General features: G+C 38.4%; 2 protein-coding genes across 3 annotated transcripts in view; one reads left to right on the top strand and one right to left on the bottom strand.

Moving 5' to 3' along the window:
• Positions 1-73: 73 nt before the first annotated feature.
• Positions 74-6,310, bottom strand: LOC126864521 (tafazzin). 2 transcript variants are annotated; one of them, XM_050615962.1, is made up of 6 exons: positions 6,030-6,310; positions 4,612-4,683; positions 2,910-3,038; positions 1,705-1,948; positions 1,311-1,565; positions 74-1,216 (listed from the first exon to the last, which is right to left on the bottom strand). In XM_050615962.1, exons 1-6 carry the CDS (start codon positions 6,142-6,144, stop codon positions 1,177-1,179), a joined length of 855 nt encoding a protein of 284 aa, XP_050471919.1. In that variant the 5' UTR covers positions 6,145-6,310; the 3' UTR covers positions 74-1,176. The 2 variants fall into 2 exon arrangements, with proteins under 2 accessions (XP_050471919.1, XP_050471928.1); XM_050615971.1 differs by lacking the exon at positions 4,612-4,683 and having other exon boundaries at positions 6,030-6,309.
• A 740-nt stretch (positions 6,311-7,050) lies between these two features.
• LOC126864386 (prickle planar cell polarity protein 3-like) overlaps positions 7,051-23,406 on the top strand; it is a 126,831-nt gene continuing 110,475 nt past the window's right edge. Inside the window, exons 1-2 of the mRNA XM_050615695.1 lie at positions 7,051-9,213; positions 13,043-13,171. Of these exons, the coding sequence (XP_050471652.1) occupies positions 13,044-13,171 (128 nt within the window). The 5' untranslated portion in view covers positions 7,051-9,213; position 13,043. The remainder of the gene's footprint in view (positions 9,214-13,042; positions 13,172-23,406) is intronic.

The raw sequence follows: 23,406 nt of genomic DNA, 5'->3' as shown, positions 1-23,406 counted from the left end.
AGGAATATTTACTTAATAACTATCGTGTAATAGTTGTCACGATATTCTGCATAATTCTTCTTAAACAATATAGTCTAGTGCGAAAAATAATTTATTAAAACGAAACAATGGCGTAAAAAATTATCACACTACATTTTGAATAATACTTGCATTTAATATAACAAATTGCAGAAAACAGCTTTCCTCTTGAAGATATTTTACTACTTACAGTGAAAATTTAATAAATACAAAATATGCATATCTCCGCAGTATTTTTATCATTCGAAGTGTCTTGAATATAAATACTGTAAATTCTTACTATATCAAAAATATACGTGTGTACATATAGCTATCTAAATATACGATAGATCGTAAGGATTGCAATTTCATTTTGTTTGTATTCAAGGGTCAAGTGTTTCAAAGTTCAACAAGTTCAACAAAAGTTGGGTTTCAGTCAAATCTATCTTAACTTCTGTTGTTTCATCAAAATTATTTTTCTTTTTCTATTTTATCAATATCATTGTATTCAAATTATGTGGAATTATACAAAAGTTTCCCGATATATGCAAAATAAGTTCGGTGAACCATACAAAGATTGTGTCACGCTTATGTTATCATATCATAAATTATGAGGCTCAGTGATATTAAAAAAGTCGATGTATGAAGGGAAAACCGATAATATGTAGTACAGTGACACAGTTTCAATGTTATGTTTCACAAGCTGTCGTAATTTGCGATTATGTTAAAGTTTTTTCTATAAACAGCGGCTGCGAGCTTTTACGTAATATATTACGACAATTGCTTCCTACCGTGTACGTACGTACATATATACATTGTTATGCATGCGATGATGTAACCGCGATACGTATATGGCATTCTTAAGTCAACACGACTCGTATTTAAATTAAAATCTCCCGAAAGGTATAAATGGCATAATGTTCTCTTTTTCCACTTTTTTCTTTGTCACAAAAATAGAAAAAAAGAAAGAAGAACAAAAAATAAATCACTACTGCCCCAATATATGCATTACATTACATGATTGCATATATGTTACTAATATGTCGTCCACAGGTGAACATCTTTAGTTAAAAATCGAGCACGAGTATGCCCTATTGTCACGTTAAAATTAAAGTATTATTTTTTTTTGGTAAATTAAAGCTAATCGGGGTGACAATAAGAATGCCCCCCGTTTAAACATCATGACCTTTTATGAAGCTCTTCTGTAATTGTTTTTAGTCTGAAAAAGAAAGAAGATTAGTTATTAAAGATATAAAGATTATTATTACCAGCATAAATATAAAATATTACTATGATTTAAAATGACACTTTACTTTATTAGTTCTTCCTGAATACGATCCGTAATCGCTTTCCTCGCTTCCACTTCACTTGCTTTCGATGCACGCAATTTTTCTAGTAACTCGGTAAAATCTATTGGCTCACCGTAATTCAAGGTGACCTTTTTACGAATTTTCAATCTGTATGGTGGTTCGTTTGGAAGAACTTCGTCCATACCAAGGTGATAGATTGGTATCACCAGTGGCGTAACTGGCGATTCCAATATTAACCTTCCAACACCCCACTTTAATCTATAACACGTCAGTGGAACATTAAATTTTGTAAAATCATATTTTTGTCATTCTGTGATAATTAAGTAAGAAAAAAGAAGACGACGAAGCAGAATAAAATAAAATATGGAATAAAGAGTAGAAAAAGATAATCGCAAACCTCATGTTGTCTTTAAACATGTTTACTTTTCCCTCGGGAAAGACATGAACCCAATCACCGGCTGCCAATTTTTCGATGCAGAAATCTATAGCTTCTTGATACACGCCGCCACCTCTGATCACAGGAATGCATTTGCCCAACATAAAGAAGTACGAATGCCAGGTCTTTGTGAAACAAATGTCGTGGGCCGCGAGCGACCACCTCATCTTACGTCGATTCATCAGACTCTTCAGGCCCAGGGTCGCTAAATGAGTTCAGAGATTTTTCTGTCTTAAATTTTTTCATTCGATCGCTTATCGATGGTCATTCTGAGGAAGAAAAGATTATATATGTTTCAGGAAGAGGGGAATGCGCGTAATGTGTGAGGTATACATGCATATGTGGTATGTATGTGGATCTAAATAATTGGTGTTTAACAAAATAACAGAGGAGGACATAGATAGAATGCACATGTTTATGCAAATTTATATTTTTTCGAATACCACAAAAAAAAAAATAAAACTTAAGCAAAGACTCATCTGATCCACCCAATATCATAATCAATACTATACCTTGAACATTTTCTATGATTTACTGTAGTATTTGTATTCTGTGTACTTTACACTTAAATTTTCTATAGATACATAAACATCCGCACTCTAGAAACAAATAAAATTTAGATGTGAAATTTTTCATAGATATAGCGTATTGTTATTATCGTTATCTAAATTATTCAGTCAAACTGGAAATCTATTTTATCAATAGTATGAATAAATAAAACGATTTACAACTCACAAGCTGTGCATAATGCTTGAATGCTATTATTTATGTAAAATCGAAGTTCAAGGTTATTAGAAAAAGGTTGCATGTGCATATTCCGCTATATTGTTTTTCTTTAAATACTTTTGTTATAAAAAAAGTAACTGTCATTTAATTCACATGAAAAATGTAAGAAAGTAAATCATCCATTTCATTTTATTTACTGTTTCATCAGTAAAGTATACTTTGAATAGATAACAAAAGGAAAAATACATGTCGTTCAACTATTGTTTGGTTGTCTCGATAACGATTTGTCAATCGATATTTGGAGTAAAATATTTGCTAATAAAGCACAAACATGGAGATAGGAAATAATATCGATAAAATATTGTTGTATGTTTAATACAGATAACGGTCGGTACGATGCGAAGGGATGCAATTGTTGAATCATCATTCGAGAGACTTACCCCATATGCCAGGGTCATCGAAACAACTGTGATGATTCGACACCGTAATGAGCGGCACATTTTTCGGCCTTTTGTTTAACGCACGATTGATGATGTATTTGTTGTATACCGTCGTTCTGTTCAGCCATTCTTAAACAGCAAAAACGAAAAAGAAAAAACTGATAAATTCATTTGTATATCAGGTGGAGAGATTATAGGGGTGTATTTAACTTAGAATTTGTACATTTCCCGTGTATAACTGATGAGTAAGGGGAAAAGACGAGGACTGTCCATTTTTTGTGATTTTGCATTTTATAGCACATTTTGTTTGGAAATTGAAATTGAAAGACAAGAACTGTCTAATCACAATGATTATACTTAAATATGCTCATAAGATAATGTTAACAATTTGGTGTACTGCTTAAAAACAGGGAATAGCCACTCTGCATTGGAACTAAACACAGACAAAAATAATTAATATCTTATTAATCATTATTTTTTACGAGGTCTAAGTAAGATTTAAGCTTCATTTTATGAGTAATGCAGGTAAATTGCTTAAATGTTGTTCCTTTTTTAGTGGACTAAAATATTAAAACTTAATTTTCTTAATAAAGCCATTTTGTGATATTCCTCGTTTCCCCCCTAATCGTCAACTACATACATATACATAGGAGTTGGGAGACACACTTCATCTGGATTTTGCATAGAATTGGTTTTATTTAAGCGTATGCACAATGAACCAGTGATCTTTCGCTCGCGAATCATTGCTAGTGCTAAAGCTTTTAAGTAAAGCCGCTACTCATGCTTCGCTGACACGTAAATAATTATTCTTTTCATCGAAACCTTAGAACCATATCGCTACTGCAATCCTTATGCAAACTGATGACACAATGAAATTGGATGAGATGATCCCTGTGAAGTAATTGATACGATTGCCCTGAAAATTTAAAAATGAGCGATAAAAAATTTGTTCACAGCAAAAAATGAGAAAGGTTATCTCAAAGACAGTTTAATATTTCGAAAATATTTTATATGGTAACTGTCACTTTTCAAAGAAGTTCAATTACCTCCATACAAGGTCATTCAAGGTTATAATCATGTACTAAATCGATCTCTGGTTTTATATTTCGATAACAGCGTGAAAGTGAAAAATTTGCATATGTATTATGAAAAATGAAGATGGAAAATATATATAGTCTAATTCATATTCTCGGTGTTTTTCTGAGTTAATGAATCTAACATTATAGTAATAGTTCTTGAACACACCGACAGATGGCCTCTGTACAAAGCTCCATGTTCAAAAATTAATCATGCACTATTATGTTTAAATTCTACATACTAGTGATATTCCATACGCATTTAGCATTTAAAAGCAATCATTTCAACTACCTAACAAGAATCACTTAGCATTTGAGAAGCATATAAATTTTAGCATTACGGGCGTCATAATGAATGAAAGAGCTCTGACTATGTAAAATTATTATGTAAAATTATGACTATCACACGCGGATAAATTGGTAAAACGAATAAAAACAGAGGAGTGGAAAAGAAAGGGGAGGATTAAACAGAGAGGGAGAGAGAAAGAGAAAGAGAGGTGGGAGGATGGCCGTATATGGTGCGCTACGCGTCCAACCAATTGAGTAATCCGCTTAATTTCCGAAGTTTATTGTAACGTAGCTAAGTCAACATCAAGCCGAGTTCGTTGTAAATCAGTGGTACTCACTGAAAGGCCAGCGAGAGCCAATGACTGATTTCCTGTGCCCTTTGTCGGGCGGTAACGCGTATCTGACCCTCCCTGAAATTAGAAACGCCAAATCTTCGCAAAACAAATAAAAGTGGCACGTTATATACAACTTCGTCATTTCCGGAACAACATACAACAATCCAATATCCAAGTAGTTCTTAAAATCCAGTTACGGTTAAATGAATACGATCTTTGATTAAATGCATGCGTAATCGCATGTATGTGAGTTATTAATTTAGTATTAATGTACTATTTATTTAGAACTAATGTTAGTGGCATATTAGACAACAGTAGAAAAAAGAAAGATTTTGTAAGTATGTTCAAGGTTAAACAACGGTTATCATTTCTGTGTAATAGTAATAATAATAGTTAAATGTAAAGTTCTGGCGATTTCATGAAAATTAAACATGCGTGTCCAATTCTATAACAATGAAGTGTGTACAAGTTAATTAAAAATACCTGTTGTACGCAAGATTTTGTACCTGTATTTTTTATACTGTTTTTTTTGCATGACCTTCTTGCAAATCTATTCATGTATATGTACGAATATTAGTCTTTTTATATACATATTTGTATTTATAATATGTGCTCCAAATTAAAACATTAAAGAAGACAGTTTTAAATTAAATGTCAAATTTAATTACAATCATTGATTCAAAATTTATTTCAATTGTAAGTATGCGTGTAAGGTGAACTCTAAGGCAAACAAGTTTGAAACTCTCTTACATTTACATCACGATCGTTTTTGTTGTAATATCGTGTTACGAAATTTAACGATATGTTATGTTCGAAGTGGACCGATAACGATTATTTGATAAAATGACAATTTATGTATCAATCTTTTAAATTAATAAATTGTATTAGTGTATTCTATAAAGAAGCTTTAACTGTAATATATGTCACGTATAAAAACTATACATAAAATTTGTTATTCAACAATTGAAAATTAAAAATAGTTTTTAAAAATTTTACTACAATTGCGAAAATAGATTATACACGCAACCTATGTTTGATAAAGTTCTCATACTGGTTCTATGATTATCATAGTGATTAAATAAAATGAATCTAATTATTCACTTATTATATAAATCAATAACGTTTCTTAATATCACGCTGAAACATCTCGGGCTTTTTTTATAAACGCTTTTAACCTTTTATCAATAAATATACTTATCTAAATATTTTTTATATTTTTACATAAATTATAAGAATAAACTGTAGATCACACAACTTATACTACGAGTCAATATAATAAAATAGTCAAATTTGTGATACATCGAGAATTATATCGATATATAAATGTAAATTAAGACAGTTGCTAACGAATAAATATATCCATATGCAGAAATAAATAGTACTAACTTGTAGTTAACAAACCGGCTTGCATAGTCACTCACCTATTATGATTTTAGAAAAAATTCCTACTGCTACAAAGGTTATACTACTCGCGATGTTCCAGAGGCTACCCGTATTTCGAAGTTTCGGTATGATCCATTTAATATCGTATACCATTGCACTATTTCTCAGTTGCTAGATTGAAAGAAAAATTAGGAATGTGGCACTTCTCCGGACGACTGGGAAGCGCCTTCCCCGCGAGAAATCGTCTACTCTTTCGTAACTCACGACAACCATCTTCGTGCCAACTTCACGCCATATTTCTTGATGACCATCACGTGGTTGGCCGAACGTGGCCGTACATGCCCGAATGTTGCCGATTATTTCAGCATTTAATTTAAAATTAAACGCGCCTCAAACACTTGTTCTCACCTCGGGTAACAACGTGTAAATGTGTCCCGTTATTGAGTCGGTTGTAATTAAATATTCTTTTAGTTATTCTTACAGGATATTGAGTTATTGAGATATTGAGTTACCACAGAAAATACCCTTACAGTTGCGTGCATAGCTATTTTTATTTCCATTGAAGATACTTCTTTTATTTTAAACTATCTACAGGCAATGCGAGGTAGATCCACGAGATTGCTCTGCATTATCTATATGTACATAGCAGAAGCTACGAGGCACCTTTGATTTCACCAAAAAAACGACAATTGTTGCCGGCTCATTCCGAGATAGCCTTGCGGATCTGCCTCGTATTGTCTGTACACAGCTTGAATGCAAACGTACAGCCGGGGACAAAAATAAACGGATAGGTAGTGAAGATAGGTATCAATTAAATTTTATTAAATACGGCTTGTTAACATAAACCTGAAAATATTAATTTCTATTGTTTGCTAAATAATCTATGTATTATAAGGGTATATGTATAATAAATACGACTTAAATTTACAACACTACTACTGGTTCAATTAACTTCATTGATATTTGTATCCACTACCTACTCTCTTACTGTTATTCCCTATTTTAGGTAATATTTAAAATACGTTATAAATCATTATAATGTATATATTTTAATATGATAAATGTAAACAAATATTGATGCAATATTAAAAATCATAAAAGGTATAAAAATGAAAAAATATAATTACGAAATGGTCAAGATCAATGATAAATAATTTCACTTATACATATAACTGTCGCTGAAGATATTTTTAATTGTGTATATTGTACTTTTAAGAATTAAAATAAAAATTTTGGAATATATTTGAAGTATTGTAGGTTTGGAGTATATTTGAATTAGATTTGTGTTATGTTTGGGAAAACAAGATTGGCAAATAATCAAATTATAATACAAATTTATTTGATACTTACAGGAAATAATAGACCATGAAGAGCTTCGTTTCATCTCTCAACTAACCTCAACTAATCGAAAATTTTCATGGAGATGATAACAAAAAGATCAGTTATCGTCTCTCACTCCTCCAATAGTGGTAAATAAATTTATAGTTGCATTATCTTAAACGGTGGTAACGCGGTCTCGTTAGCGCGACTTGGAAACTGCGAAGGATACATTATAATAATCATGGCACGCTCGTACGCGGCGTAATAGTAAAATGCCTGGTGAGATCTTAGATAACCATTCACTGGACGAACGGATGTACAATAAGACACAGCTGTCTACGAAGTTGTGCCTCTGGCGGTGACGCTGCACTTGCAATGTCAGTTGAACACCTATCAGAAGCTGCTGCGAGGAAAGAAACGTGCTGGACGGTTATGAAGGGGGCAAGGTGGCGGAGGAGGTGGCGTACACACGACGATCGAGTACATACATTAGGAGCTTCGGGTTAAGTTCATGCGCGGAGGAAGAAAGGACGTAGCACACGGGAGCATCGAAAGAGGTGAAAAAGAAGGGAAAAGATACAATGATGCGAAGCAAAGTCGTAGACCGCGGGGAGGGATGAGAGGAGAATGTCCGGTGGCATGTGGGAAGTGGGGGTCTAACGCGAGCGGAGAAGCAACCAGTCGAAGGGGGCTCACGAGTGGGGGAAAAGGGCCTCATCTCAACAGCCAGTACGATTCGAGTCTCTCAACTGCGTGTTGCCGTGCCATCGTACATACGAGGTACCTTTGCCAGTTTACAACTGTGGAGAGGATATCTTGAAGCACCATACTGAGGCGAGTCGTGTACCATTCGAGAATTGACCGCAAAGTGTCCTCTTCGTGACGTATATATTTTCCTTCTTATTCACTCGGCCTCGAAGAAAACGACATTGTATGTAAGTTTCCCGGGGTGGAATAGTACAAAGCTATGTATACGAATCATTTGATCGATGTAAGAATGCGATCAACACCAAAGATAAATTAGGACCGAAGCGTTTTTATTTATCTTTATTTACCTCTGTAACCTTGAGATGACAGTTCCGGTGGTGGTGCTAGCGCTACAATGCACAGGCTTCTCGATCGTTGAACCGCGAAACGGTTACCAAATACGTCCGCGAAGTAATGATGTCCACCCTCTGTAAAACACGAGAGACTCGATAGTGATGTGATACTAGTAGAGTAGAGAAGGAAGGGGGAGGGACAAAAAACAAAATAAAACGATATCGAAAGAAAAGGCTGAGAGTATCGGCGGAAGGTACAGAGTGAAAGATAGAGGTAGAAAGAGTGGAACAGAGCGAGAGGGAAGAGAGCGAGCCGAGCGTTCGGCTTGACTCGAGTGCAGTGTACGGTGATGCCGCGAGGATGCCACCTTCGTCGGTCCTCTCGACACGATATAGGAAGGCGCGACGGTACCCCGTGATCTGCCGGGGCCCCACGATTCGACTGTGCCACGACATTGCGCTATTACTCGCGCAGTGCGGTGCAAGTGCAAGTGCAGGTGCAACTGTGAAGTGGTGCCAGTTCAACGACGACGAGAACGTACAAGCGGGATACTACGCGACGCGAGAAGTCCGGCGATGCGGCAAGTCAGGAATCCTCCTTGTATCCGGTGATTCGCGAGTGACGCTCTCGAAGACAGATCGGTTAGCGTTCGCGTGTTCGCGCATGTGTGTCGCTAGGTGTTACGCAAAAAAGATCGTTCTTTGTTCGAAAACGAGCAACAAAACCGGCGTACGAATAACATCTATAGGAGGAACAGTGAATTCGTATTACGACTGCGAATTCCCATCAGGATCGAATAGTTCGAGTTATCCCGAGCATCGTAGTTTCAGCATATTGGCTGCAGCAGAGAGAAAGCAACAGGTATGTGTATATAGATATGTGTATACGTTCCGTATTCTCGGTGGTTGCACGTTATACGGTCGCGTTGCCTGTTCGTTCGCGCACGAACGTGCGCATGCTCTTGATCGAAGATCTCGCTATGCACAAGCCAATATACAGACTGGGCACCGGTGACTCTGTGTGTATGTGTCTTTCATCGCGGAAGAACTCCAGTTCAGCCGAGTGAGGCGAGGTCGTCTTCTTGCATCTGTACTCCCTTGCATACGAGTTTTGCTACTTCTGTATTTCCATACCTATGAATAAGATGACCGTGCGAAACAGACGCGCATACGACCGTGCAGATTCGCATAAAACTTCCTTTCAGTTTCCTGTGTGTAAAGGATCCATACGATGTTGTATACGGTTAAATTATTTTGTCCAAAATATAACGATAGAAGTTTGGTTCGTTGACAAGACGATGCTGACGATAATTGATCCTCATACTCCTTTGTCGAATGAATTTCACGAAACTGAGTCACTTTGATCGTTCCGCGACTCTTCGAAAACCCCTCGTTAACCAATATTTATGTCCTCGTTCGTCTGTCCCCTTTTTGCGTTTCGGGAACTAACTGAATTCCCCCTTGATATTTCAACATCGAGTTAATGGTAAGTAAGCTCGTAAAATCCACCAACGGAGTGGCGCATCGATTTCGATTACGATTTTTACCAAAGATTCAATTAAAATTATCGACACTTTTATTAGGTGATGTCAAAAGTTTTCATGCGGAAACTGTAACGCTGTTTAAGATCACGGGGACCACCTACTCCTTTTAGAGCACGTTAATTGGTCGTTTCACGAATTATAAAGCAACAACGAGGGGAAGAGACACGACAACCACTTGCTATCGTATCCATTAACATACCTGAGTTCACCCTATCGTCGCCGTTACACACTAGCGACGTTTAACATTAACGACGCAAAAAGAAACTAATTATAGCAGCCTGCAAGCACTTGTTCTGTATATACTTGGTGCGCTATACCGTAGTCCACTTTCCTTATTTTCCTATGTTTTCATTTGGGCAAGCTCTGGGTACCAATTATAACAACTTAGGCTAATTATTATCGCTTATTCAGTCGATGGAAATTGCGAATGTTCTGTCTGCGAGTGAATATCTCGAGATGATACTACGCGGGATGGCACGTAATATTATATACAACAGGACGATCATAATTGTAGGAACGAAATAAGCGAGCACGACGTAAATTGGATTTGAGAGTGGTTCCGGTTCGTGAGAGCAGCAAGACAACGATGGTAGTCTTTCGTAAGAAAATGTATACACAGACCAGACACGTGGATATCCGTGTATAGGATATGTTTGTTAAAAACCATAACGCCGGTTTAATTTTATCGAAGGGCTCTCCGGGTAAACCTTGAAACGTGCATCGAACGAAATTATACACTGCGTATACGATTTCCCCGCATATAGCTTTATTAAAAATGTACATAGGTAATCTCGCGGTTACGATGATCGGATACGCATGTGCGTGACTATTTCATCAAAATTTGATTTGCTAACGTTTCTATAGCTATGGTATTTCACATTTGAGATGGTAAATCGCGTGAACTACAGTCGCACAAGAAGGAATCTGTGCTATTCTGTGCGCATTCCGGATTACGCGATAAGATTCAGACAGGAAATACAATATGGGCCGAGATATAGCAACGTCGTAAACTATCGAAGTGCGGCATTGATTGACGTCTTGAGTTCCAGGATTAGTTATTACAAAACCATATATTGCATTCTATTTTAAGATACAATATACATTGATAAAAGTAACAACTTATGACTTAGTATTTCATATATAAACATTTATTTATTTCAATAAATTGAGAAAACTTGTATAACAAATAAGTTAGTATAAAATATATTGACCCTGCATTAAAAATTTTAATTCTTTAATTTCTTTTCTGATTAATTTTACGATCTTGCTATATTGTGATTCAGAATATACAAAGACAGAGACGTGTCGATGCGCGATGGAATGTCGGTCAACAAAGCGTAATAAGGTTATTGTGCACGCCACCAGAGCGCTAATTACTTCTGGACACCGTCAGAACGTTGACGATGCGCCATTTAAATGTCACAGATATGGCGTCAGATACACGAGAGACTCATAAGGAAAATGATTCGCGAGATCGTACGTAGCGACTACTAGCGATATAAAGAGAGCTAAGAAACTATTTGAAATAAAAGGACAGGCATGATGTTCGTGTATCGTGTTACGTTGAACGTACAATTGTATCGGTTAGCGAAGTATCACGTACTGTATGCTTGGTTTAATATGTAGTTCTCCTGTCCTTCATGATTTTACAGACAGTGGCACGTGACAGTCGTAAGTAAGACCATGAGCGACCTTGTAGTTCCTGTCACGGTCCTTCATAAAACTCCGCGTGGTTCAGCTAGCCTTATTGCACGTTGGGGGTCGTGTAATAACGCTGTGGTTAAATTCCTGATACTTTTATTTTTCCCGGACGGTACCAATTTTTATATACCTACCGTATGCGGCTATGATCGACCTTCGACGTTACCCTCGTTCAAACATGATCGACCCTATCCTCCCCCTCTGTCGATTTACCTTTCTTTTGCTCTAGAAATTTTGTTTTCGGTTAATTTCATAATCCCGTGGCCCGTTTCCCCTACAATTTTCAATTTCACTTTATCGGCTGTGACCAAACGCCTGAAAAAAAGAAAAGGAAAGGAAAAAAAGGAAAAGGTAATCGACAATCACGCTAAACGGTGGGATAACTTATCGACTCTGCCTTCACGGTGGTTTTGTTTTGTTTCCACGCACGCACAGCTGCGCCATTATTTTTGATCGCATCTCTGAAGGGGAAATATTTATAATATCGTCGACGAAGAAAAACGGAACAACAAGGAGAAGAGGCGACCAGGCGTTTAAGAATATGAGGGTAAGAAAAAAGGGAAACAGGATGATGAAACAGTCGGTGCTTCTCGCGCGGTACACAAAGATTTTCGTTATATCCTGTATATGTAAAATTTCTAGAAGGTGTAATTATCTGGTGTCGGTTAATCGACGCGCGGATCGAAGCGTACGAGACATCGGTTACTCGTTAATTACCGGTTTCCATTATTAATTCGAGCAGGGCGTAATCGTTCGTGTTTCAATCCTATTAGATGGCGCCTTTAATTAATTATTTTCGCGGCATACCTTGTTGCGGGATCCGGGAGAAAATGGCGCGTTAGCGAGATGTCAGACTTAAAAAAGTGTGTAAGTACAACGCGCGCGAAAGAGGGTTACAGGAAACGAGTATGACAAGACAAGATGGAGGAGACTATTCTTAAATTTGACCAAGATTGATGATCGACGAGGTATAACCCCGTAAAAGTTTCCCCATGATGGTTTTCAACAGCGTTGTCTACGATGGAATAACGCGGAGGTACGCGCACGCGTATTTATGGGATATATGTTAATTTCATAGATCGTGGTATTAAAGGAATCATCTGTCTGATTTAATAATGCGCTGGTGGGTTTGGTCACGGTAGAATGTTAATTTACGATAATTATTGTAATTTATGGTAATGGACGTTATTAACTTCTTACGTTGGGCTTGGTACACTTTAGATTGGAGATCGCGACACAGATGCACCGATTTGCATAGAGACGAATAAAACAACAAGAATTACTTTTCATCGAGAATTATATTTTCGGTAAAGTGAGAAGATATGCTGTAGAAAATTCACGATCAGCAAGACTGCATCATGATAGTACATAAATTGAATTGATATGTAACGCCATATATGCACATGGATACAAATGAAATAAGGTGAATCCTTTTCTTTGTTACAGAATGCTGTCACCCGGTCAAGACGGCCAATCCAACAACAGTTACTCGCACGGTAATGTCGTTCTTCAAGGTGCACCCTGCGGTCAGTGTCGAGATTTATGCCCGGCTGGATATGTGCCCCACTTTTGGCGGTGAGTAATCAGACGTATTTTGCATGTATTATCCACTAAAAATCACAGTTGCCCGGTGAGAACTGGTGTACGATATTCTGATTAAAACACAGGCAGTTTCGTTTCGGTTGGTGCGTTTTCAACGAAAGTGCAAGTACATACCATAAATGTATATTATCCACTACTTGTTGCGTGTTCTTTTCTCTCGTTTTTCCTTTATTCTCCAAAGTATCGCAAGAAAGTGTTCGATATGCGTGATGCGTTTTCAATGAAAGCGAAATGAATGACATGTTCCACGGGAGGTGCTATCCCGAAGTTTTTACCGTCCGAGCAGAGGTTATCATTATGCGGCAATACTAACCGAAACGATTACAAGAGAAATTGCTGATCGCGCGATCAATGACCATGCGTAAATACTTCTGTAATACCGGCTATGGCGAGAAGTAGAGGCACAGCGACGCACGCGATGCCTCTTTGATTTTCTCCGACCGGCGGTACTAGTCGGAAAGGAAAAGTAAAATGCTATGAACGAAACCGGTGAAACCTGGTGTGCTTTGTTGCAATAAAAAAATATAGAAAGAGAGATGGACAGCGTCGAAACAGAAAATTATCTCGAGTCTAGAGGGAAGACCGGAGATGCAGGATTCGCGTCGACTTATCCTTGATCGCAGGATCGCAGGATCGATAAAACGAAGAAGCACGTCGTTCCGCCAGGATGACCAATCTTCGTATAACCGATGCGTGTTACGTGAACTGGTCCCGTGACAGCTCCGTTCCTGGTGTTGATAATGTATAATGTTGCTCGACCCTCGTATACCTCCTTCTTCTCTTATATTTAGACTCTGTGAATAAGAAACTTCTTAATGCAAATTGCGCTAGGAATGTAAGTAGTAGGTATTCGTAATGAATGTCGTTCATAGCTCGATCATATGACCGTGGTTCATAAAGTAAGTCTACTGATATTTTGTAATTCTCTTGCTATGTTTGTTTATATCGCTGATAGGTTAGAAATTAAGTCGTACAGATATTTGCCTCTTTTTTTTTTTTATTCGTTTATCTGAACATATAGGGCGACGTGATAATTATGATCGTATGTGACTAGGGGTATATCTGTATTAGCTATAAATCCGGACAAATTAACTTCTATAAAGACTTCTAAGTTTCTGCTTGCTTTTGTATTTTTCTTTCTTTATTTTATGCTTTTGGATAATGTTATAACCTGCTTTCTGTCTCAGTCTTTACAGATGTATGTGTTTGGTTAAGTTTTACAGATTCTTTAAGTCGTTTCTTTAAAAAACAAGTCTCCATATACAATGATTTCATTTTGTTATAAACAACCACCTTCTTGTCGTTTATGGGATCGGCGCCGAAATAGAAATATATATATGGTCCATGAATTGACGAAAATTTTCGATATATACTCTTCTATAAAGATCCTCTCTATATCCAATCAAAAAACCCTTTCAAGCTACAACAATCTCCAATCACTGCGAAATATCTAAAATTTCTCACAATTCCATCCAATTACCTCTCCCCTTTTTCTAGACCCGCGTCAATCGTTTCGTTCGAAGAATCGGCAGCGTAAGACGCGCGAAACGCGTTCAAATTGGTAGAACGTGTTGTGCAAATAACGGAGGGTCGATTTCCCGTGGGCAACTAGAGTCACGTGGGGTAGCGCCGCGGATAGTGGTGGTAAGTAGAAGGCGGTCGAGGCGCAGAAACGTCGTGGAAGCGTGTCCGTTGGTTCCGTGGAGGCAGAGCAAAGGGAAGATCGAAAGAGGGCAAAAGGAAGGTTTCTTCTCTGCTTCGGGTCGTAGGGTCGACTCGTCGGTCTCACGCGAGGCCTGCGTGCAACGAGACCGGCGCGGCGATGGGCTGTTCCAAGACGAATCGACTGGCAACCGAGCTAACCGATGAGAAAGAACGAGAGAGTATGCACCACCAGTTCGCCAAACGATCGGGATGGTGAATGAGGGGGGCAGAGGAGAGAAACAGGGATGTATGTTGGTCTGTAATTAACATACCGAGCCCCTTTACCCCCTCCTCTCACGTAAAGTTGGTTCGTCGGTTCGCAGGTTCACCAAGCGCCTCGTTGTTCTCTTCCAAAGCTTTGTTCCACACTCCGAATATCGGGCTTTCGATTTTTCGATAGGTTACGACTAATTTGGATCACTTGGTATTGGTAGTTTAGTCGTGGATAATTTTTCTTTTAAATTATTCGATTTCTTTAAATTATAGGTTATGTAGGAGATTTTTGGCAAAGGAGATTGGTAGCACTGTAAGAATAGTTTAGTGTAAGATAAAAAGATTCTCCGTTGATGTTAAGTTGATGTTAGTACTTGATTGGATTCAAGAAATGTATTAGAATTTATATATTATTTGTTAATATTTTATATTTTTTAAGATTTGAACTGTACATTAATTTGGAATCTATAGATCCATATTGGTCTTCAATAGAATGACATTAAACATGAAACTAACCTCTAAGACAACTACCAAACATATAAATCGTACATATTCTTCATCTTGTTCTAAGAATCACGCATACGGGATCCCATGATACAACGAACAACTAAGAAAAAGTATCTTCGTCTCCAACTGGTCACAATGAATTCTAGAAGGTTGAAAAATACGAGATCGAGGTCGACCGGCTCCGAATAGTCGGACATCGATCAAAGTCCGACGGAACCGAGGAATTAAAGCTTTCCTCGCGCTCCAGTTCACTAGGCTGATAGCTGTCAACGTGATTTTCCAATGGCGTTTTTCATCGTGATACGATATCTTTCAACTTTTTCCGTCACTTTCGTTCCTTATACCGTCCTCATTCCACGATATACGATCGACAGGCCAGGGTCGAGGTAGCATTCCCTCTCTGTACTCTAAGAGGATGTTAAAGTCGCTTTTCTTTCGCTTTGGTTACTCGTCCCGCGAGTTTCGAGGTTAGGGCTCGCGGTTAGTCATTAGCTGTGGATCATTAATCCACTATCGAATTTATCTGTTAACTCGAGGCGCGCAGTGGTAAATCATGACGTGGCGTTTTATGGTGAACCTGGACTAACGAGCAGTCTCGTCCTGTCGATGACTGTTTACGGAAAACGCGGTCGACGTTTCCGTGAAGCATAATAAAGGAATCGTTGGATGGATACCGTCTGTACTTAAGCATCGTTTCATCCCTAGTAATAGTTTCACGGATAATTTGATGGACCATTTGCGTCTGCTATAAAATTAGGCAAGAGGCCTTCGATCGACTCTAACCTATAGTTAACGAGCTAGGATTAGGATGTTAAGAAATTATAACTTCATACCTTTGCAATTTCTCAGCGAAATTAATTATCTCTCTCTCTCTAGAGAGCTATAATAAATAAACTTGTCCTCTAACTTCGCTTGAAGATGGATATTTACAATGGAACGTACCCTTGTATTTGCAATAATGGATGATGCTGTTGTATGGAGACGCTATCTCAATTTTTCAAATCGGAATTATATCTTGACGTACTACTGATAAACGATGGATAAAGGCAAGAGAGTTTGATCGAACATTTCTAGATACATATATATGTAGATAAATTCAAACATGTATTTTCTCGCTAAAGAAATAGAGAGAGTTTATTGTGCTTCGATTGGCTTATCCGTGCAAAAACAGCAACAGAATAACTTGCATCGCGAACACGTGTTTTCTTGTTGGTACCGGCGAAGATCTTGGTATAATCAAAAACCGTGTAACCAATTTAACAGCTGAGCCGAACCTAACCTTTCAGTCGGTGAATGTGGTATGTTCATGATCTACGAAGAGCGTACATGAACGCGCACAATGAAGATTTACAGACACGATAGCGAGGCTGACTTTCTATTCCCATTTCAATGTTCAATCAATACATCCCGTGTATCCAGTGTTTCTACTTTATTAAAACATCGCTTTAATTAACGTCCAATTGATGTGGGTTTGTAATTCATAAAGGGATAGGAGAGGCTCCTTGTTAACTGTTCCTGTAAATCGTTTATGGTTATTCTGGTTGCAATCTTAAAAACAAGTGATCACCTTTACTTTGGATCGATCTGTTTATTTAGTTGGAATCGTAGACAATATATTTACTAGTGGGGTGAACTAAATTATTTCATTCAAATTCTATAGGTTATAGATTAAATCGTACAAAGAAATGGTTGCCAGCATCATTTTATTGAAAACGAAATTTATATTGTAAATATCATACTACATGCATATTACACGTGTAATATAACCTTTTCAATCTACATAACCTCTGAAAACACTTCCCCTATCACCTACTATACCAGTTCCCTAAAATACCTTTACATAAGAACTTCTTTCATAAAAATCTTTTTCATAGTAATTTTTATTTCTGAAATACACAGTTTTCTTGTAAAATCACTAAATGTACTTATATACACTTCCTCTCCTTAACTCTCAACTAACCTCTATTTAGCAAACTCTACTCCCCAAAACATTTTCTCACGTCTAATCTTGTATCTAGCATTCCTCTGTTAACATGTACATACTTATCAACTTTCTCTATCCCTAATTCAGTTTCCACAATAACATACTGCTCTGATTACCTTAATGCTTACACTTTCCTCAAATATGTATTTCCTAATCTCATTAGCTCAGATCTTCATCACATGTGACTTTCCACACCCTTATAACACCATTATTCTCACAATGTACATACAACGTTTCTCTTTAAATCTCTCATCGTGTTTAGTTATTTCTCGACCGACTTCACACGAATTACCGGTTCCGCCTCTAAACAGCCATCGGGAACGGTATAGCCCGTGTAACGTTACGGAAATCACGGCTGTCCTATTGTTCGTACCGCGAAGATGCTCTTCACCGTTCGTTGGCTATGTCGTGGCTGTGATTAACATCATTTGCAGGATCCCCCGGGAGGGGAACTCGTTAGGATCATTAAGGTTCTTACGCTCGGTACGAGCCATCGCGTCAACGCGTTTGACAGAACGTGTAATCAACAACGAGCACGACGATGAGGTTATGGGTCCCCTCGTCAACGCGTTCCAATAGGTAGTACATATGTATGTTATACGTGGTATAATGTGTCCATTCTTGAGGACAGACGTCATACTAAAATCCAATGAAATACGATTCATTCGGCTTGGCCGAAAGAAACGAAAAGAAAAAAGAAGAAGAAGAAAGAAACGATAACGTCTCTGGTGCACGGCCATTCTCGGTCGTTTCGGAATCGTCAAACTCGATCGCGGTTTTATCTGTCGTTCTCAGTTTTAATTTCGCCTCTTTGCTTATCGGCGCCGGTTCTTGGAAGCTTGAAATTATCTTCGATGGGAAAAGGTGGTGTGTTGCTCGTTACGCGGAGATTTATTCTAAAAAAAAGCAGCGTCTCTTCCCAACGTACAGCGCCGACTTGTAACAAGGAGATAAAAGGGAATAAGACAGAGAAAGAAAACGTTCCGCCGCGTTCGTCAAAATGAAGGCTTTCTATCTCGCGTTCTTGTTTCGCTGTTTTTCGTGTCCCCTTGTGTGCGAGTATCGGCCGATAGGGGGAGACTCGGTGGAAGTCGCAGCGCTTATCTGTGGGCAATCTGGCTGGGCATTTTTATCGGGGTCTTGAACGTTTTACTTTAGGAGATTATAGTCTTCCGATGTTGTTCTCCATGTTATGTTTATTGGACGGAAGATTACGAAGGGAAATATAATAAATATTGAATATCTTCGTGTTTTGTTTTTTTTCCTTTTGTTCTTTCGCTTTAATTGTAACGGAGAAAGAAAGATGGCGACTGCTGTGATGTTTGAGAAGATTAAAAGATATAAAAACAGATTGATGTTAAAAAACTCATTAGAAATACTTTTTCTTAATTTTCTTAAATACCAAGAAGACATTAAATTACCGTTAAAAGATAAAAATTCCATCAAAAGAATTCTTTCGGGTATATAAAAGGTTGAAATAAAGGTTACAAAATTGTCCCAACATTTAGAGATATAATTTCGATTTCGTGTATACGCTCGTTAAATTCGGCTTGCCGAAAGGAATTCAAATAATTGTTCGACGTTGACTGCTCTTAGAAATCGTTGACGAAGACAAACGCTTTTATCCAGCCCCGAAAAAGTATGCCCCTAAAAGTTCAGCCTCTGGACGCCGATTTCTTCACGTTCATCGAACCAAGAACAGAAAGGGTTAGTAGAGAAGAAGAATGTCGCTCTGCGTCGCAGGTTTCGTATGTGTTCCGCAAAAACTTGAAGACCTTTGGTTCCTCCTGTCCTGGCTACGTCTTCGGAACTCGTTCCCTCGCTCGGCAAACTCGTTGTTCTTCTTTCGACGCATCCCCGAATGCAGGCCGTTTCACTTGTCGTTGCACCGCTCTTCTCGCGGTTTCTTCTTCAAGATATATCCATATGCAACTGTTGTTGTTTCTTTTTCGACCGTGTTTGCTTTTTCCCATTGTTAGTTTCTTCTCGCAATTACGTCTTTCGAACTTAAAAGGGGAGCTAAGGATTTCTTCATTGGAACATTTTTTTTTTCTTAAAAATTTATGAGGTCCTAAAAAGTAAAATGGTTTCATAGAATTTGTTTAACAGCATAATAGATCAGATATTGTTTGTTTGCGGTTTGGTGTGGTTTCAGTCAGTTTGCCCTATTTCTGTTCAATTCAATTCGACACAATTTTATTCCATTTGCTTCAATATGGTTTAACGGTGCCATTGACTTTGATCCATTCCCATTTGACTCAATTCAGTTTGATTTGTTTTGATACAGCGTGGTCCGACCCAGATCGGTCCCGACTTTTCTTTGTTTCAACTGATTGTCAATTTAGTTTTTTTCTGTATGATATCCTTTACTTCAATATTACCTTAATCTCGTTTAACTTACACTATATATTTAAATATATTTCAATTCAGCGAAATTCTATTAACCGTTTTATTCCTGGCATAGTTCAACGTATTAGAAACAAGCCGAAATAAAATACAAGTTTCACAGAATTCGAGGCGAAGTTATGCGATACTCGCCAGAACGACGCCGCTTTTGCGCAGAATCATTTTTATGGCAAAGAATCCGGCCACTTTTTCTGATTCTTTCGGCCCACCTTTCTATACCGCGTTCAGAGGCCGCGTCGTGTCCTGCCTTTTACGGTGCACGTTGCCCGCCTCGGAAGCCGCTAATTAGCTTTGCTCGCGTTCATCTTTGAACGTTTAATCGAACCGGCTATATTCAGAATCCCTCGAACACTGCACTGATTCACTTTAAACCAGGTTACTTCGATTCCGGACTAGCAACAGAAATTCATAAAAAGGAGGATTACGTCGTAACATGAGTATTTCAGACGAGAAGGTAACCATAACCTCACTTCCACTAATTCTTTCCACTAATCGTACTTATTTTTACTTATACTAAATTATACGAGATCAAATCCGATAACAACTGGATATTAATGAATATTTTTCTCTACGAACGTAGAGAGACGTGAAAAACACTTCATAATATAGACGAATCCGAAACGACCGATAAAACTAGGTATTTTTATACATCGAACGTCATACGAACGATAATAAACAGACTCATAAAATCGAGTTATGGCCACGGTTATGAAATAATCTCCGTTTGTATGTACAACACCGAAATATTTCACGATCTTTCGACATCGTCGTGTGCTGAGAACTTTCTCGATCACGACCGACTTACCGCGTTGCGTCGTCGAAAAAGGAGAAGAGAGTCGAGGAATCGGTCGAAGTGTGAACGAGCGATCTATCGACGCTGCAACGAGGGGAATGTGCTGGTATAGTGGAGATTAACGGTGCGTGTTGTTCGACGCTTTCCTTTCGTCCCTTTGCTATGCGAGTTCTCGATAGACAGGCTGACGAAATTAACCCTTCGAACTGCTGTTGTTTACGGTTTGGATATGAAGATAGACTATTTTATAAAAATTTCTTTGTAACACCATTCGTATAATTATTATTTACTATGATGATTATAAAATATTTTCCAAGTATAATTCCAAGTAGTGGTAAGCAAAAATAATAGATTAACCAATTCTAAATACAGAGATAAATCTAAATTCGATTACCAAATGCAAGAGATTCCAAATCTATTTTGTTAATAAAATAGATTTTGTCTAAGCGCAATACAAAATATTAAAAAATCGAAAGTGACAAATTGATCAATCCCGTTTCGGACGCAAGAAATATCAAAGTAAGATATTGTCCAAGTGCAGCTTAAAAGTATTGGGAAATTAAAGCGGCGAACTAACCAACCCTATTCCAAGTAAAAGAATTCTCTAAGTGATATACTATCCAAATATTCAAAAACAATCCAAAACATTGATCCAAAGTGGCTCAGCACGCTTTTCGAATTACATATCAGTGTAATCATATCAGCGTAGCCAATATAGCCACGCAGCATATTCTACCGTGCATTTCCATTCCGCTGATCAACAAACCCATTCCACTTTCTCATCTTCTCCCATTTACCAAATATCCCTATCAAACGACACTGATAGCCCTGCATCGTTACCATATACGATACTCTAGGGATCTTATTAACCGTCAGCGATTAAGACGAGGCTAAATAGAAGGAATAAGTGGCGCGTGCGCGTTTCTACGGAAATCGACGGAGGCGATGCAGATGGTAAAGAAGCAAAGTGGATTCACGGAAAGATCATTAGACCAAAGACAAGAAGGACAGATATAATACGGTTAGACAGAGAGAAGCATGGCTTTTTACGCGCGTTCGTTAGTGCAACGCGAAGCACGGTTGAAATGCTATGAAAACGCAGTCCCTGAGAAAAATCGCGCTGCCCCCGCGTACTGACCAAGCTCGAGCACGCGTGGAATGCGACAAAACCCGATTTCGCGTCCTTTTTTTCGGTTCGTTACACTACTGATAATCGGGGAGGACGATTTTACTGGAATCGCGAGCTCGTTGGCGGTCGGTCACGTATCCACGACCACAACTCCATAGCCCTTCCCCCATCCCATGCCCCTCCCCCCTCGATTAGACGGTTTATTAAATATTTCAACCGCCATTACTTTGGACGTGGCTAACTCCAAGGGGTAGAAAGTCATTTTCCAGTTCATTTCGTGGCTAGTTTTTTTTTAAATGACGTGTGACGACTTCGAAGGGTGAATTCAGAATTGGAGAAAAATATGTATCACATTATGCGGACATCTGTAACAAGAGAATTCTATTGACTTTTTTCTCGTATATGGAATTATGGTTGATTAATGGAATTAACCATATATCCAATACACGATACACCGTTTTCTACAATGTATTTTTCTATACTATAATATTCTCAAATTTTTAAAACAGCAGATTGTGACAAGCCAAAGCCACTTTCAAATTCCCTAGAAATCCCCCAATGCTCAAGTTCTTCCCGCAATACTTTTGCATACGTTTACCTCTTCTTCAGACGTAATCATTTATCATCAATTATGATTCATCTCCCATCAATCTACTCATCTGTCATTTTAACATTCAAGCTCTACTTCCTCTTCTCCCCTCCTCCACCCTTTACTCAATATTTTACACGGCCGTTGCATCATCAGAACCATGAAGAGAGTTTCCGCAGGTGCGCTTGACCACGTGGCTATCAGGATGGCGTTCGTGCCTTTCCAAAATCGTTAATCGCGTTTAATAGGCAGATTTACGGGTTTTTGCGTGGCCGTGGCCCGCGCCTGTTTCGCGCTCTACACGTTGTTTACGCGACCGCGTACCTACACTGCCGTTTGTCAACTGTTAAACACTGGTCACCCTCGCTCCTCTCCCATTTTCCACCCCTATAGGCCGCGGGCGATAGCGAGGTTCTCTTGATTAACGAGACACCCCATACATATCCGGCACGCCCTCTCTCCCCGTTACCTCCGCGCCCATTGCTTGGGGGGAGATCGCATTGTTGCATTCGTGCTTTACTGCATATTGCACTGCTGCCACGATCGCTATGTTGCCCTCTGACGTTTCCCTGATACCAGTTGCTGTGCCTTGAAACAGACGGTTCACCTGTTCTGTTTATTAAGGGTGGTAGAACGTGGCATTAGAGTGCCTTTTGTTGTTTGGAGGTTATGTTGTTATTGATGTTTGATATTCGCGGAATATTTTGAAGGTGGTTAAGATTTGCTTTGATTCAGTCAAATCGGTTATAATATGCTTTAAAATGCTTTATCTTTACATCCGCTTCGATTCACCTTAAATCGCGTCAATCCGCTTTCATTTGCTCCGTTCCGTTCCAATCGTCTTCGATCCGCTTTGATTCGCTTCGATTCGCTTTGATCTGCT

The sequence above is a fragment of the Bombus huntii genome, chromosome 1 (assembly GCF_024542735.1).
Source record: "Bombus huntii isolate Logan2020A chromosome 1, iyBomHunt1.1, whole genome shotgun sequence".
In the NCBI taxonomy this organism is placed as follows: Eukaryota; Metazoa; Arthropoda; class Insecta; order Hymenoptera; family Apidae; genus Bombus; species Bombus huntii.
Note: the sequence above shows the minus strand (reverse complement) of the source record. Positions and strands in the feature narration are given on the sequence as shown.